A 16279-nucleotide genomic window follows, 5' to 3' on the forward strand; every position below is an offset into this window, starting at 1 on the left:
TGGAACAACTTCCATGCAACTTGATGCAAGTTAAGACCTGGGGAGATCAAAAATATGGATGAGCTCAAGTTTATAAAGGGTGGAGGGGCAGGAGACTGTCCAGGGGACCACAGCAGTCATCGAGTTAAGACATATCAGAAAAATGGATGGAGTTAAAGCAATAGATACACTAATGCAGAGGTATAGATAGGTGATAATAGAGGTAAAAGTTCACACTCTTTGTGAAAGAGAAAATGTGGAGTCAGACATGTAGCTCAGGTCAAATAAAATTGAGAACTAAGATAACAAAGTGTGGAGCTGGATGAACACAGCAGGCCAAGCAGCATCTCGGGAGCATAAAAGCTGACGTTTCGGGCCTAGACCCTTCATCAGAAGTGTTGAGGCCCGAAACGTCAGCTTTTGTGTTCCTAAGATGCTGCTTGGCCTGCTGTGTTCATCCAGCTTCACACTTTGTTATCTTGGATTACTCCAGCATCTGCAGTTCCCATTATCTCTAAAATTGAGAACTGTCTGGTTTAACTAGAGGCAACAGCCAGGGAGGGGGATGGAGTCACTGACTTGAGGAACAACTAGGGTCAGCAATTGGAAGTAGAGAATAAAATCCATCCTTACTGCACTGTATAGACTAGGGATAAAGGTCAGCATATCACAAGCGTATTATCCAGTCAGGTGCAAGCTTTGCTTAAAATAGCCCGTACACAGATGTCACTTGATTCCCTTAGTCCAAGATAATTCCTACAAATACGTTTCAAACAAAATACGAACAGGAATGCTGCAGAAAGTTTCTTTATTTTAAACACAGTCGGGAGGAGAAAGCAGAATTTAAGAAGTGGATTTTTTTTGCTGCTGACAATTCTTGGAGCTGCCATCCTTAGAGACAGCAAGTTCAAAGCCTGAATAATTAAAACAAATTTCGGGGGGGGAGGGGGGGGTGGTGTGGAATCAGCTTTATGAAGATCAAATTTTAAGTAATAATTTGCTCATTATAATTCAGAGGAAGCAGATCTCCGTGTCAAAGTGCATAGGTAAGGGGAGAATAAAATTGCATTTATGTAGCACCTTTTATGACCCAAAGCACTGTAAAACAAATGAAGTACATTTGAAACATGGCTACTATTTTAATGAATGAAACACATCAGACCATAGTTGCAGCCTCCTGCGTTGCCTATTTGATCCTATTTTATCAGCCACCTAATTGGCCCTTACAGGGGTATAAGTATTTAGTTAAATTTTGTTTCACTCTGGACTAGCTGTTATATGCAACTGCACAGATGGAGGACATTTGGCTTGCTGCTCCTGGGTCAATTCAGAAAAAGCTATCCAGCTAGTTCTATTACTTTGCAATTCCCTAATAACTTTTTGATCTTTTCCCTTCAAATGTTTATCCACTTTCCTTCTAAAGTTATAAACGAATCTGTTTCCAACATCCTTTTAGGTAGAGCATTCCAGATCGTAGTTCACTGCACACGCACAAAAAAAATCGTTATCTCACCTTAAATGTGTCCTTTGGTTACCACTGAAAACCATTTTACTGCACTGTCAAAATCTTTTAATAATTTTGAACACCGCCACTAAATCTCAAACTTTTCTGCTCCAAGTACAGCACTTCTAGCTTCTCTCTGATTATCCCCTCATAACAGAATCATAGTATTCCAGTATATCTCCTTTGTACCCTCCCGGAAACACTGACATCCTTCCATCAGTATGAAGGCTATAATACTCCAGAGAGCAACCAGAGATCTGTGGTGGCTTAGTACATCTTCCTTGCTCTTGTAAGCTATACTTCAGTTTATAAAGACCAGGAGCCCATATGCATTTTAACAGTTTTCTTGACTTTGCATCATCTTGAAAGGATCGTGTACGCATATCCCCAGGTGTCGGTCTTTATGAACTCCTTTCAAATTGCACTATTTAATGTATATTGTCTTTCCACATTCTTCCTGCCAAAATGCATCCACACTTCCCCACAGTAATTTACCATGACATGTTCATTTTGCCAGTCTAAGTTGTCCCCAAATCTGTAACAATCCAGCTCACCATTTTATCACTTATAAATATAATGCCATGTAAAAAGTTTGAATTCATGCTCTGCATAGTCACATTTGGATAATTAATAGATACATCCAACAGAGCATTGGTGCCAGAGGGAAAACGACTGTATATTTCTTCCTGGCTTAGAAATAATCTTTCACTACTATTTGGTGCTTTCAATTTGCTGTTACGGCTCCTTTAATCCCCTGCATTTAGTTTTGTTAATCAGTCTATATTGCAACAATTTATCAAAAATATTTTGAATATCTATACACATACCAGCCCAAGACACTTGCATCAACCCTTGCATTACTTAATTAAAGAATTCAATCAAATTAGTCAAACAATTTTCTTCTCAAAAATTTACACTGGCTACCACTAATTAACTCATTTTTCCAAGTGACATTTAATATTGTTTGGATGATCGTCTTTATGCATTTTCCCAATGCCCTTAGGTTGACCAGCCTAGAGTTGCTGGATTTATCTGTCCTCCTCCCCATTTTCAAACAGGACTTAAAATTCACAGCCTTCCAGTTCACTGGCATTACTCCCATACCGAAGGAAGTTTGCAGCTTTACAGTCAATCTCCAACCTAATTTCATTCAGCAGCTGAGCAAGTGTCTTTCTCTACTTCAAACACTGCCAACATTTTAAAAGTGTCATCTCCTTCTACTACACCCTCCACTATTGCAATGCTGCAACATTCTCCTCGCCAGTAAAAACAAATGCAAACGTGCAGTAACTCAGCCATGATCAATGCCTCCACAAGAACATCTTTTTGTCACCTAGTCAATCCCAGCTTTCTTTTGAACTACTCTACTATTTGTTTGTAAGAAGACTTTTGAGTTTCCTTTCATATTATCTATTAATCTGTTGTCATTCTTTGGCCCATTCTCCCCTTTACTCCCTTCATTAAGCTCAGCTTTCTTTCATGATATCAATCCAGGACAATATCGAGGGTCGAAGGGCCTGTACTGCACTGTAATGTTCTATTCTATAAACGAACAGCTGAACTTCAGAAGAATACCAGAACACCAGAGTAGAAGTAATAAGTTATTTTAATTGTTGTAATAACAACTAGGATAGTAACAGCGTAAAAGAACAGAGGTGGCAGATAAACTGTTCACAGTCCAAAGAGAAAATAAGTGGTATGGTTCAGAGAATGCATTGGGATAAATGGAGCAGTTTCAGTGGGGGACCACTTGAGAAACAGTGATCACAATATCTTTCTCTGTTTTCTCTGTGAGAAGGTTGGAAATTGACATGGGGTGGTCAATTCTGTGAAAGATGAAATTCAACTGTGTGGACATATATTTTGGATTCACAATGTGAAGCATGAAAAATTCAGGTGTCCATATACTCAAAGTATTAGAACCTAGCTCACAAACAAAAAGAGTAATCAAAAAGGCTAATGAAATGTTGGTTATGACCTCAAAAGGGACTTACAATATAAAGCGGTGGAAATGATATTTCAAATATAAAAGTCTTCATGCAGTCATGGATATCAAGCTTCAGGATACATCATACAGTCACCAGAATTATACCATTATGAGAACATATCGCACTACCTTTGTGCGCACTTTTGTATTTACATTGTTGACAGGTGATCTAATTTTAAAATGAATCAGGGATTCAAAGAGTAAATGCAGAGTAACTATTACTTCTAGCTGGACAATCCACTGCTGGAAGCTGGAAACCTAAAATTAGAGCCAAGCTATTTTGGAATGTAATAATGAAGTTTTGCTTTCTACAAAGTATGATGGAAAAATGGAACTGTCTCTTTAAAAGATGCCGAGACAATTGAAAACATCAAGATGGATATTAATAGATTAGATAACATTATCAAGGGCTGTGGAACAAAAGGTGGATAAATAGATTGGTGGTACAACTCAATCTTGATCTAATTGAATGGTTGAACAGGCTTGAGGGGCTGAATGGCCTACTCCAATTTCTACAGTCTCCAATGGTTAGAGTCTGGAGAACATAATTAATAAACAATCATACAACTATGAATTTATTCTGTTGTTGAAGTAATAGATACCTAAAAAGCACAGTGAAAGTTACCCTTTTCCGCAGCAGGTATTTACAGTGTAGTGGGTATCCACTGACTGGTCCATTAGTTAACTGCACTTAGGGTACGGAGGTTTGTACTGTATTAGTAAACACACCATCTATTAATTGATTTTTTTTGTTTAGTTGCATCCAGATAAATTTTTGAATCTCATGTTAGTTAGATTAAAGTTTCCAGATTTCATGGAAATGCATCAATTTAACTTTTTCTTGTGAAAATTTGTTTCAGGGATTATCTTGAGTTAGAAAAGTTCTAAAATACATTGCACAACAGCGTAATGAAGGCATATTTAGCTTGAATACTCAGAAGTAGGCTTCTGAACCAGCTGAGCGCTGACAGTACCAAATCCAGATCCCTTACTAAAGCAGCAGAGGATTTTTGCCACCGAGAGCAATGAGATTCACTTAACAACTAAAAGGAAGTTCAGAGTGTAAACATTCCAAACACATGTACATTAAGAACATTCTGGGTGAAAACATTATAACTGACATTACACAATCAATGAAAAGAATGTCAAAGGTGTATAAACATTCCAAATCCTCAAAGACATGCTCCAGTTATATCCCAAGTACAACAGTGACATATTGTTATCGCAGTAACCTTTGAAGCATCACAGAAAGAAACCCTGCATTCCTATTAGTTGTCAAAATATGAAACGAATGGTAAAAACTGAACTCAATACAAATACCCACAGGATGAACACATTAATCAAGCCACTGGCCATTATTTAATCATGTGTTTGATCTACTAAGGTATCAGATGAAACGCTTGTGAAGTCATGAATCCCATTACACAAATGTCTATAATGCATCTGCAACTTCCAAGATTGACAGGACATAGTTAAACAGAAAGAAAGAGGTTGTACTTGTACTGCACCGTTCATGATGCTAGCATATTGCAAAGAACTTTGCAGACAATGAGATATCACTTTGAAGTATGGTTACTGCAGTAGGAAATTATGGCAAGCATTTTACGAAGTGATCTGAGAAACTACAATAAGATTAATGACTAGTTGATCTGTTTATGTGATGTCACTTGCGGGTGATAGAAGCAGGTAGGACATCAGGTGAACTCTTCCAATCTACTAGGAAAGTAGCAGGGGGTCCAAAAGACAATTGCTCTTTAATAAAGCCCAACAAAAATTATGACTTGAGGCATCCAGTATTTGGGGGACTGTGCTGACAAGGCACACTGAAAATTCAATTAGCTGATCTTTGTTGCAGCAACAGTTGAGATTGTGGGCAAGCGATTTGTTCGGTAGCAGTTGGTATGTCACATTCACCTTAAAAAACAGGGATTGGTTGTCAAGGCTCTTGGCAGTCAACTTAGGGTCAAATTTTTGCAATATTATGAATAGCAAGATATTTAATTAAATCTGGCATACGCATTACGAATATCATAAGCCAGTCTGAGCACTTCTAATGTGCTCATCATTCTGCAGCATGGCAAGTAATAAAGGTGCATGAGCAGGTAAGAGACTGAATGACTACCCAAGATTCTCAGAGTGCATTGGCCAGCTGAGGGGAAACTTCTGATCATAAAACCATGTAATCTACATAAAGAGAAACATCACTTATGTTCAATTAGTGAACGTCTAGCAAAGTCTCAATTTTTTTTTCTAAGTGAGGACCAGGATTATAAATCAATGTATCTGGAAGGGGTGAGGTAGGGGGACGTTGGAAACTATGGGGGGAAACTTCAGGTCAGTAAAATGTTTGGGGCCCTATTTTGCTCTTTACTATCAACTTAATCTCGAACTACTGTTTGTAAAGTTCAAGTTCTCTCTGGCCTTATTCCAGACGACAGCAAGGTTAAAGAGGCCTTGGAAAAATAATATTGTTGACCGCATAATTGGCCAGCCAGTATCTTACACGTACCTTTTTTAAAAATTTATCACACCCATGATAAACAAAAGACTTTCCTTGGGTAAAAATGCAGATGTTAAAGCAATTTTAGCAACAATTTTAAGTTTGATATAATACAGGACAGCACCGGTTTTTAAAAAAAAATAGAGACATTATAATTAACGTAGCTTTTCGGCATAGGGTTATGGGCCATTGTATACAGAGTAGTTGGAGCAACATTAAGCATACTGAACACGCAGCCCGCTGCTATACAAAGGGGGTCGGCTTTTCATTAATGGTACATGCCTGGAGAATAAAAGGAGTGCATCAAACCCAGAAACATAGAAAACACCTGCCACCAAACTGCAACTACTGAAGACATTGAAGCAGACATGCGCAAAGACGAGTAATGCAAAAAAATACACCGAGACAAATCACGACAAGAAAACCCATCTGCGGACAGGTTTACACTGCTGCAGGAAGGAAGGCGTTTTGTTTCCTGTCTCCTGAGCCCTCCCTGCAGCCAATCCCGCTCAATGTCGTGAAGCAAAGTGCACACACCAGTGCCACGCTTCACACAAGCCCCAACTCCTGAAAGTCAAATCCAAAGCGCGACACAAGAGACGCTCCCCTGTTTCCGTGAAGCTGGAAACGAACACTTCAGCAGTCCAAAGCACAAATGAAGTGTCTTCAAAATTAACTTTTACCGGGGCATAAGCCAGAAGTCTCGTCATTTGCATGTATGCATTAAACCCCTTGCTTAGAATGAAAACCTCTGGTTATGCCCCATGTTGAGGAATGCAGTCAATCCTCGGCGCGAGCTCAGGAAGGATACATCGCCCTTGGACTGGGTGCAGTGCAGATTCATCAGAATGATAAATCATGCAGACAGGTTGCAAAGTCTAGCCTCATATTTCGTTATATATAGATAATAACGGGCTGGGGTAATTAAGAATTATTGATGAATTAATTATCTGAATCGGATAACTAGCAGCTTTGATAGCGAAAGATAATCCAGGATAAGGTGACCTAATCCTAAAACAATTATGTTCTAATCATGGATGAAACCAGGAAATCATCTTCAGACAAGGGTGTAGGGAAAATCTGGATAAAACCTCTCTCAAAAAGATACTGAGGCTAGGTTGATTGAAAAATTCAGAACTGAGTCTAATATGATTTTTATTAGGCAGGAGCATTACGGGACATTGAGACAGGATGGGAAAATGGGGTCACTGTACAAATCAGCCATGACCTGTATGAATGACAGACAAAATTTGAACGGTTGAATGGCCTACTCCTGGTCCTATGCAACTCAATGATAGGCATTTTACTAGCTTATACGTGACACGCAATATAATACGTAATCCCTCTTCGCAGTGTAAAATCCAACAGAACTGCAGATGCTGTAAATCAGAAACAAAAATAGAAATTGCTGGAAAAGTTCAGCATGTCCGGCAGCACCTGTAAAGAGAAGTCAGAGATAATGTTTTGAGTCCGGTGACCCTCCCTCGGACCCAAAAAATTAACGTTGCTGCCTCTGCACAGATGCTGCCAGACCTGCTGAGCTTTTCCGGCAACATTTGTTTCTTTCCCACATCACAATGCAGCTGCAAGTGAATACCTATTAAATGGGCAGTAAAGAGAAGTAATGTCATCATGTCTGCATTGTTCGTCAATATTCCCTTCCTTGGGAGAGAAAATCTTAAATAAATGATTTAAGGTGCAACCATATTAGGGCTGATCAGACTAATTGTTTAGACCACAAAACTAAAAATGTTTAATTTCAATTATATATAACCTCAGTGAGGCTGCACTTGCAAGTAATGTTCTGAAGAAGGGTCACTGTAGCTGAAACATTAACTGATTTCTCTCCACAGATGCTGCCAGACTTGCTCAGCTATTCCAACAATTTCTGTTTTTATTTGTTTTTGTGTTCGGAGTATTGTGTACAGTTTTACTCTCCATAATTAAAGAAGGATAATTATTTTCAATCAACATGTTCATACATGTTCTGACACACCTACCGGGCATTTGGGGCTTGAAGCCAGACCTCTTGGCCCAGAGGCAGGATCTTATTGACATGCAAAATTCCTGCAGGGCTGAACAGGGTAGATGCAGAAAGGATGTTTCCATCGACTGGGGAGGATTGGTCTTGAACCAAGGGACATAGTCTCAGAATAATATGTAGACCATGTAGATGTGAGACAAGGAGGGTTTTTTTCACTCAGTAGCTGGGAAATCCTTTATATTCTGTGCATCAGAGATCTGTGCAAACTCAGTCATTCGGCCTGTTGTAGACAAAGATCCGTAGATTTCTTGATATTAAAGTTATCAAGGGAAATAGGCACCGTATGGGGGAAATGAGCCAAGGTGGGTCCAAATGAATGGCAAAGCAGATTCAAGAGTCTGAATGGACTACTCCTGCTCCTACTTCTTACATTCCAATTTCTTAGAAATGACTTTAGAATAGTTTACCTAAACAGGACTCTTATCAAATCTTTTTTCAAACCAATCACAGAACCATAGAATGATACAGCACAGAAAGTGGACAAGTGACCTGTACCAGCTGTTTGTTGGAGCTATCCAATTAAATCATCCTCTTAGTCTTTTCCCATTGTACTGTAATTATTTTCCCCTTCAAGTTTTTATCTTGTTTACTATTGAATATCACGACCAAATCTACTTTCATTACTTGTTAAGACAGTGCATTCCAGATTGGAATGCCTTTCCATATTGAAAGAAAATGTTTCCATTTGTTGTCTCTGATGCCTTTGCAAACCATGTTCAATTTGCATCCTCCAGTTAGCAATCCATTTTGCCACTGGAAACAATTTCTTCTTATTTACTCTCATAGCCATTTATGGTGCCATTCCAGTAAATCTGTTCTCCCTTCAAAAACTTAGCTTCCTTAATACCCAGAATTTTAACAATACTCCAGCTAAAGCCCAACTAATATTTTAGATAGGTTTAGCATCACACCCTCATTTTGTACTCTTTTCCTCTCCTGATAAAACCAAGAATTCCACATGTTTCTCATCTTCTTTTACCATGCTTGTACACCACAAGATTCTCATTTCCTAAGTCCTTTTCTAAGACTGTACTGTTCATACCTCCTCATTCTTCGAACTAAAACACACTTCTCTGCATTTAAATGTCATCTGCTTACTTCACCAGCTTATCTTCCCCTGAAAGTTTCTGCTCTTCTCCTCATTGTTTGCCATACGTCTGATTACATTTACTGCTACAGTACATAATTTGAAAACCTCTCCCCTCCTTTTCCCTTCCTAATTTCCTAGATACAGGAACAATGATGCAGAACTTCCAGGTCCTAGTAGCTGCAAATCAGGAGGCATTCTCAGCTATTGAAGGTTGCAAGAGGTTCCAGGGTGTAACTTACACTGGAACTCCAACAAAAACAGAAGTTGCTAGAAAAGCTCAGCGTCCATGAAGAAGAATCAAAGTTAATGTTTAGTGTCCGGTGACTCTCAGAACTACAGCATTTGCAGTTCTTTTGCTTTTTACTGGAACTCCAATCTTCCTGTTCACTAGATATGGCTCCAATGGGACTTGTCAATGAGTAAACCAGGGCTGTTTATCCAGGACCTACCTAGATTACTTCTTTTATAAACCCTGAATGGTATAATGCTGTTCTCGGTAGGTACAGATGCAGGGATGTAGTTGAAGAAACTAGAGTGAAAATTGATTTAAAATTAGCCTTAAAACACTTGTAAAAACTGAACTGAAGGTAGACCTCAAGGGCACAGTTTTGCCTCAACGACCTGTTGCCACCAGGCCACGAATTTCCTCTCAATAATTGATCCATGCTGAAGACACAAGAGAAAGCTTCCCACTGTAGCTGATGTAAAAGCTAAGAATGTAATTTAAAATAGAGTTAACAGTGTAAGCTATTGCATTGTTGCTGACAGGAAGATTTGGGCCATTAATCTCCCGATCATTCCTTCCTTGAGCCAGTGACTCTAATCAGTGACTATAGCATTCTCCCTTTCTGTTCTCTTGCAAGATTCATTACTCTGCAACCATGCCACTAATAATGATGCTTATAAATCACTAACCCCTTCCAAAAGAAAACAAAAATTAGGCCATAAATGCTAACCTTGCCAGTGTCGTCCAGATCTCAACAATGAATACTTCCAAAACAAAAGCTGCCTGGAAATGTGCAACTGTGGCAAAACCTAAGCACTTCCTTGTAGAAGTGCCCAGCCTCCATTCAGTGTTTACCAACAGACAGGCCGACTGAAAGCTGGCAGCAACTCGTGACAGACCCTATATCCCATTACCGCAGGACATGTGTTACTACACAAGGGGTTCCTTATCATTTTCAACAGCTGTCAAACAACTATTAGAGAATATTCACAGAACCACAATAGATTCTTGTATTGAGAATTCATCACAGTATATATTAATAAATAGCACCATGTCACCAATAGTTACAAATCTGAAATACTGTGTTTGCACAGTCAAAATTCAGAAGTCTCTGTTCAGCCAGATTCATCATATTGGGTATGATAATTATATTGAAGTTGTTAGTTGTCACTTGTTAAAAATAAATTAAGCAACAACTTTTTTCTTAATCAACATCTCAGGTTAACTAAGGTTTATTTAACATCACAAGCCTTTGCAGCACTGCTCCTTCATCAGGCAACAGCTCTCCCAAAGCTTGTGATTTTAAATAAGCCTGTTGGACTACACCTGCTGTCATGAGACCTCTGACTTTGTCCATCCCAGTCCAACACTGGCATCTCCACATCAAGTTTGCTAAGATATTGGAGAAACTGTTTGGGTTCCAATCATCATGAAATAACCAGGTTTTGGACAGTGGGAGTTAAAAACAAAGACTGTAAAGCTACATAGCACTTAATATGACATTATTTCTGAATTTCCAGTCAGATTTACATTTATTAGAGTAACTCTGATAGGACAGCATCATTTGTCATTTACTTAATGTACACTTCCATTAAAAGTGCTCCACAGCATTCACCTTTGTTTGTTCAAGGATCTCTGATGCAACGGAAACAACCTTACAGCTCTTCAAATTGAAAACAGGTTTTTCTTTGTGAAGACTCTGTCCCTTTTAAACAGTTTCGGTTTTAAACTAGGCTTGCTTATCAATATCAGAACTGTAACTTCCTCATCCAACAGTTTATTACAGAGCAGTGGAATTCCCCTGCTGTTAGACCGGTTCCAAAAATAGTTTGATTCTCAAAGTCAGGTCAATCAAAAGACTAATGTGTTCATCATCCCTCTCTGACCTTTACAGAAACAAGCTGAACAGGTTGAAACATTGGTTTGTACTCATGGTCTCTCCCAGAAGTGGACCTGCTGGACATGTTGGACTGCTAAATAAATTCATCCCTACCTAGGAAAACAAAGGTGAAATGTTCAAAAAGTATTTTTAATCATAAATTAAGAACAGGTAGGAAAATGAGCAAAAAATGACCAGTTGGGTTTTTATAACAATAACAGAGATCGGGCTAATGGAAGAAAGTATAAGAAACTGAATAATCCCTTTCCCCAAAAAATGCTACTTAATAGGATAAGAGGCCATGGTGTTGAGGGTATTTTTTTAGCTTGGAGGGGTGTCAGGTGATTCCCTTGGGATAAGGGAAGGGGGCATTTCAAGATGGGAACCTGTATCTAGTGGATTCCTACAGAGATCAGTGCTGAGGCCACAGATATTTACAACATGTGTTAATAACCTAGGTGAGGAGAATGAATGTACTACAGCCAAGTTTGCAGATGATACAAAAACGGGTGGCAAGGTAAATAGTGGGGATGATACGATGGGTCATCAGAGAGATATAGACAGGTCATGTGAGTGGGATCAACTTGGCAGATGGAAAATGTAAGGTTAAACTCTTGTGCAAAAAGAATAAAAGAGCTGAATGCTATTTAAATAGGGAAAGGCTGGCAAAAAAAAAACTGAAGAACAGAGGAGTTTGGGGTCCTAATACATGAATCACAAAAAACTTGCATCCACATTCATTGAGTAATAGGGAAGGCAAATTGTTAGCCTTTATGTCAAAGGGAAGAGAAGTAAAGAGAATGGAAACAAAAGCTATAACTATGCAAGGCACTAGTGACAGCACTCCTGTGATCAATTTGGTTGACCTTTCTAAGGAAAAATGTACTGGCAGTGGAGATAGTCCAGAGAAGCTACACTAGGTTGATCCCAGGTGTAGAGGGTGAGTACGTTGGGCTTGTACTCATTGCACTTTAGGAGAATTAGAGGAGTACTTATCAAATCAAACAGGACTCTTAGGAGACTCAAAAGGGTAGATGGGTTATTATGTGGGACAATACAGGACCAGAGAGTATTATCTCAGAATTAGGAGTAGCACATTTAAGACAGAGCTGATGAGGAATTTTTTTCTCTCGGTGGATGGTGAATCTACAGAATGCTTTACCATAGAGGGCTGGTGAGGCTGAGTTGTTAAATATATTCAAGGCTGAAACAGACAGATTTTTAATTAGCAAGGGGACCAAGGTCTATAAGAGATAAGGCAGGAAAGTGGAATTGAGGGTTAGTAGATCACCCATGATCTCATTGAATAGCAGAATTGACTTGATGGGCCGAATAATCTACATTGCTCCTTCATCTAATTCTAGCTTTTTAGTTTCATTTTGTTTTTAAACATAAACTGTAATGTTGGGATTTGGCACACTTTTTTTTATTTTTAGCCCTGGGCTCCTGCTATTGCAAAATCATAACCATTGCACAGCCTATTTAAAGGTACCTATTTAAAAACTGGAAGTAAATTCCTTAAGCATAAAAATTAGTCACAGGTACATATTTCTAAACCTCCCGACAACTGACTACCAGTCGCATAATAACTGACCACCACAGGATGAACAGAGCTGAGTGCACTCTCTATCCCTCCCTGTAGAGAGGACACAGGCAGGTGGAAGTCTCCCTTAGTACCCCTCCTAACGTATACTGGGAAAATATTTCCGTAGCCTGGTCACAAACTGTTCACCAGCCTTCCTGGCTATAGCGGCAGATTAGTTTACTATCTCCAGGTAGAATAATGGGTTTGGAAGAAATTCATGAGGAATACAAAGAAAAATAAACTCTGTGACAATCACAGTATTTATACAATTTTCAGTTATGTGCCTCTGTAGGTTTTAAAACTCTCATTCATCTCTCTTGCCCAATTCTAAACTGTGTTGATGTGTCAACGATGAACTCATCCTTACTAGCCATTTACTATATCACACGGCGAGACTTTCAGCACTAGAGCGATGAGCTATGTAACGAGAGCAAAACACATTCAGGAACAACCACTGTGCTGCCTGGAATAGTCCAAACTCGCTGAGCTGACCTAGGACACGCTACTGAGACGAGGTGTTGGTGGGAGGCCATACAGTTCTCCACAGAAAACATCCTAATAATAATGGAGATCCCTCACCAGGGATCGCCCAGAGCAACGAGGAACTCACTGATTCTACTACACCGCGCCTTGAGAAAGGGGCGAGTGTGTGAGCAGGATACTTGACAATTTGTCAACCAAGTTGCAATCTACATTGTAATCTCAAACTCCTCAATCACACAGCCGAGTTTATACCGCGGTTTCACGTTTTACTGGCTTCGGGTAAAGTGACTATATAAACACCCGGGGGGCTGCAAATTGCTTTCCCGAATCAGAACCCGGTACTCGAGTAAATAATGCATCGAGGAATAAGCAACGTGTCGCCGGTCGGAGCTGTGCAAGTCTCCAGTTGAGAGTGCTCGGTGCACAGAGCCCCTTTTCACATCACCTGTTAACAGCCAGCCCCAGAGCGGGGACGACATGTTTTGAAAACACAGATGTAAATAATGGGAAGGTGCCCCAGAACAAAAAAAAACAAAAATTGCCATGGGCCTCAGTCCGTGGTGCCTGTGAGATCGGTGGGGACATCAAATCTGTGCGGAACACGGTACTTGGGGAAATGGTGAGGGGCGGGGGGCGATATTCTCAAAAGCATGACCGCTTTCCCAATGAAAGAGCCAGAATGTACGCAAGCGCTTGAAAGTCCGCATATTGATAAGGCAGTGCTGTCAGCAACAGGGGTCCCGATTAATCTCTGGAACTTCTTTTTTGTCATTGCTTTTGTTTTGTTCACAAAGGAACACTGAAGGGTTTGAGGGATCCGCGTTTTGAGGGAGGGAGACAGGAATGGAACCTGTTAAAATTCGTTCCAGTTATTCTTTTAGCAATATCAATAGGAAAAACCCCTCTTCCATCAGAAGGGTAGGACCCCCCCAGTACAGGGGAGCCCGTCCCGTTAGGCTCGGGGTCCTGTCCTCTCGGGAAAGCGCGTTTCCCACACCGCCCGGTTTCTAAAGAGGCGCTTACCTCCGAATAGGTCAGGAGACAGGTGAGCGGGCAGCGAGCCGATGAGTAAGCGGGGAGCTGAGCTGTGTGCTCCCGGCCGCTCGGGTGTCCTTTCCTCCGGGGTGCTGCCCTCCGACTCCTCTTGCGAGCTGCAAGTGCCGCCGCTGTTGGGGATGTTGACCGACTGGTTCCTGATGCCGGCGCCAGTCGCTGACCTGGGACCGCCGGCGGCTGGAGGTGGAAGAGGAGGAGGAGGAGGCGGCGGCGGCGGTGAGACCAAGTGGAAGCGGCCGCTGGACGTGGGGGCCAACCCGTAGCCGGCCACTGAGCCGTGGCCCGAGGCGCTCGATGATGATGATGAAGCGGCGGCGGCGGCGGCAGATCCCCCAACCGAGCGGCTGCTGCTGCTGCTGACCGTGTGCGAGGGCAGATCGGAGCCCGAGTAAGCCCGGGTGCGACCGCTCGGAGCCGGGCTGCTCTGCTTCGCCCCCATGGGGGTGACCTGGGGGCAGGAGGAAGGGGGGGAAAGGTAGGGGCTTCTCAAATCGGTCGCTAACAAACTTCTGAGCCACTTTCTTCCGCTTCTGAATCCTTCTCTTCCCCAGCCCCCCCAAAAGATTGAGGTTCCCAATGTTTCTCTCGAATCCACTGCTGCCCCTTGTTCCGCTGATTTTGTATTTTTTTGGGGGGGGTAGTTGTTTTTAACAAAAAGCACGGGATGTGTGTGTTTATTACTTGAGGAACAGAAAGATCCCAGTTAAAGAAAGCGAGTCAGCCTTGGTGCATACCGTTGCTGCTGCTGCAGCCCTTTTGCAGGAGATCCGAGGCGGCGCTGCAGACAGGGAGAAAGGTTCAGCAAGTGGCCCGCGGGTGAGTGTACTGCAACCGGCGGGAGTGCCGCGCTGGCTCCGCTCCCGATTCAGTTCCTGCTCTTACTGCCGTTCCTCCGGATTGCTGCTGCCGCCCCGCTCTATCCGCCATCGCAGCGCTAAACCAACAGCATGGCAATCAGAACAAAAACAAAAGTGAGCTGTTGCTTTTCCTCTCTCTTTGTTTTCAGCCCCCCCCCCTTCTTTTTCTCTCTCTCTCTCTGTGTATGTGTGTTGGTTCAACTAGTTCCTCTTGCCCCCACCCCGTTTTGCCTTCCTCATGCTTCGGGAGCTCCTGGCACTCTGTTCGACAGGGGGACATCCAAACGCCGACACGCACGCATCATTAAAGTCCAGAGGACGGCCAGATAACACCGAGGCACATTCACAACAAACACGGAGACTTACTCAATGACTGACTGACTGGCCACCCCCTTCCTCGCGTCAGGGCACGTCACAAACAGCAGGAAGAGATCACACAGTCATAATGAGAGAGAGAGAGAGAGAGACGTGGGGGAAACAATACACAGATATCACGGTTAACGACGACAAAGACAGGGAACAATGTACTGAGACCACACAGTAACAATGAGAGAGGGACAGGAACAATACATAGAGATCACACAGTAGCAATGAAAGAGAGAAAGACTGGAATCCAGACCACACAGTAACAATGAGAATGAGAGAGACTGGAATCGAGACCATACTGTAACAATGAGAGAGAGACGAACGATACAAAGAGATCCCACAGTAACAATGAGAGAGAGAGTGAGGCAGGAACGATACATAGAGATCACACAGTAACAATGAGAGAGAGAGAGATACGAACAATATATAGAGAACATACAGTAACAGAGAGAGGGAGAGACAGGATTAAACATAGAGATCATACAATAACAACGAAAGAGAGAGAAGCAGGAACAGTACACAGATAACACACAGTAACAATGAGAAGGACAGGCTGGGACAATATACACAGATCATGCAGTCATAATGAGAGACAGATCGGGGAAAATGTGCGGAGACCACAGTAACAATTAGGAAGAGAGATGGAACAATGCACAGAGCTCACATTGTGACAATGAAAAGAGAGATATGAACAATCTATAGAGATCACAAAGTATTAATGAG

The 16279-nt window shown here is 41.5% G+C and overlaps 1 protein-coding gene across 1 annotated transcript in view; it reads right to left on the reverse strand.

Annotated features, from left to right (window-relative positions):
• Positions 1-15744, reverse strand: part of znrf2b (zinc and ring finger 2b) — a 217518-nt gene extending 201774 nt beyond the window's left edge. Inside the window, exon 1 of the mRNA XM_048522155.2 lies at positions 14301-15744. Coding sequence (XP_048378112.1) covers positions 14301-14772 — 472 coding nt within the window. The 5' untranslated portion in view covers positions 14773-15744. The remainder of the gene's footprint in view (positions 1-14300) is intronic.
• Positions 15745-16279: the final 535 nt, after the last annotated feature.

The sequence above is a fragment of the Stegostoma tigrinum genome, chromosome 2, assembly GCF_030684315.1.
Source record: "Stegostoma tigrinum isolate sSteTig4 chromosome 2, sSteTig4.hap1, whole genome shotgun sequence".
Classification (NCBI taxonomy): domain Eukaryota; kingdom Metazoa; phylum Chordata; class Chondrichthyes; order Orectolobiformes; family Stegostomatidae; genus Stegostoma; species Stegostoma tigrinum.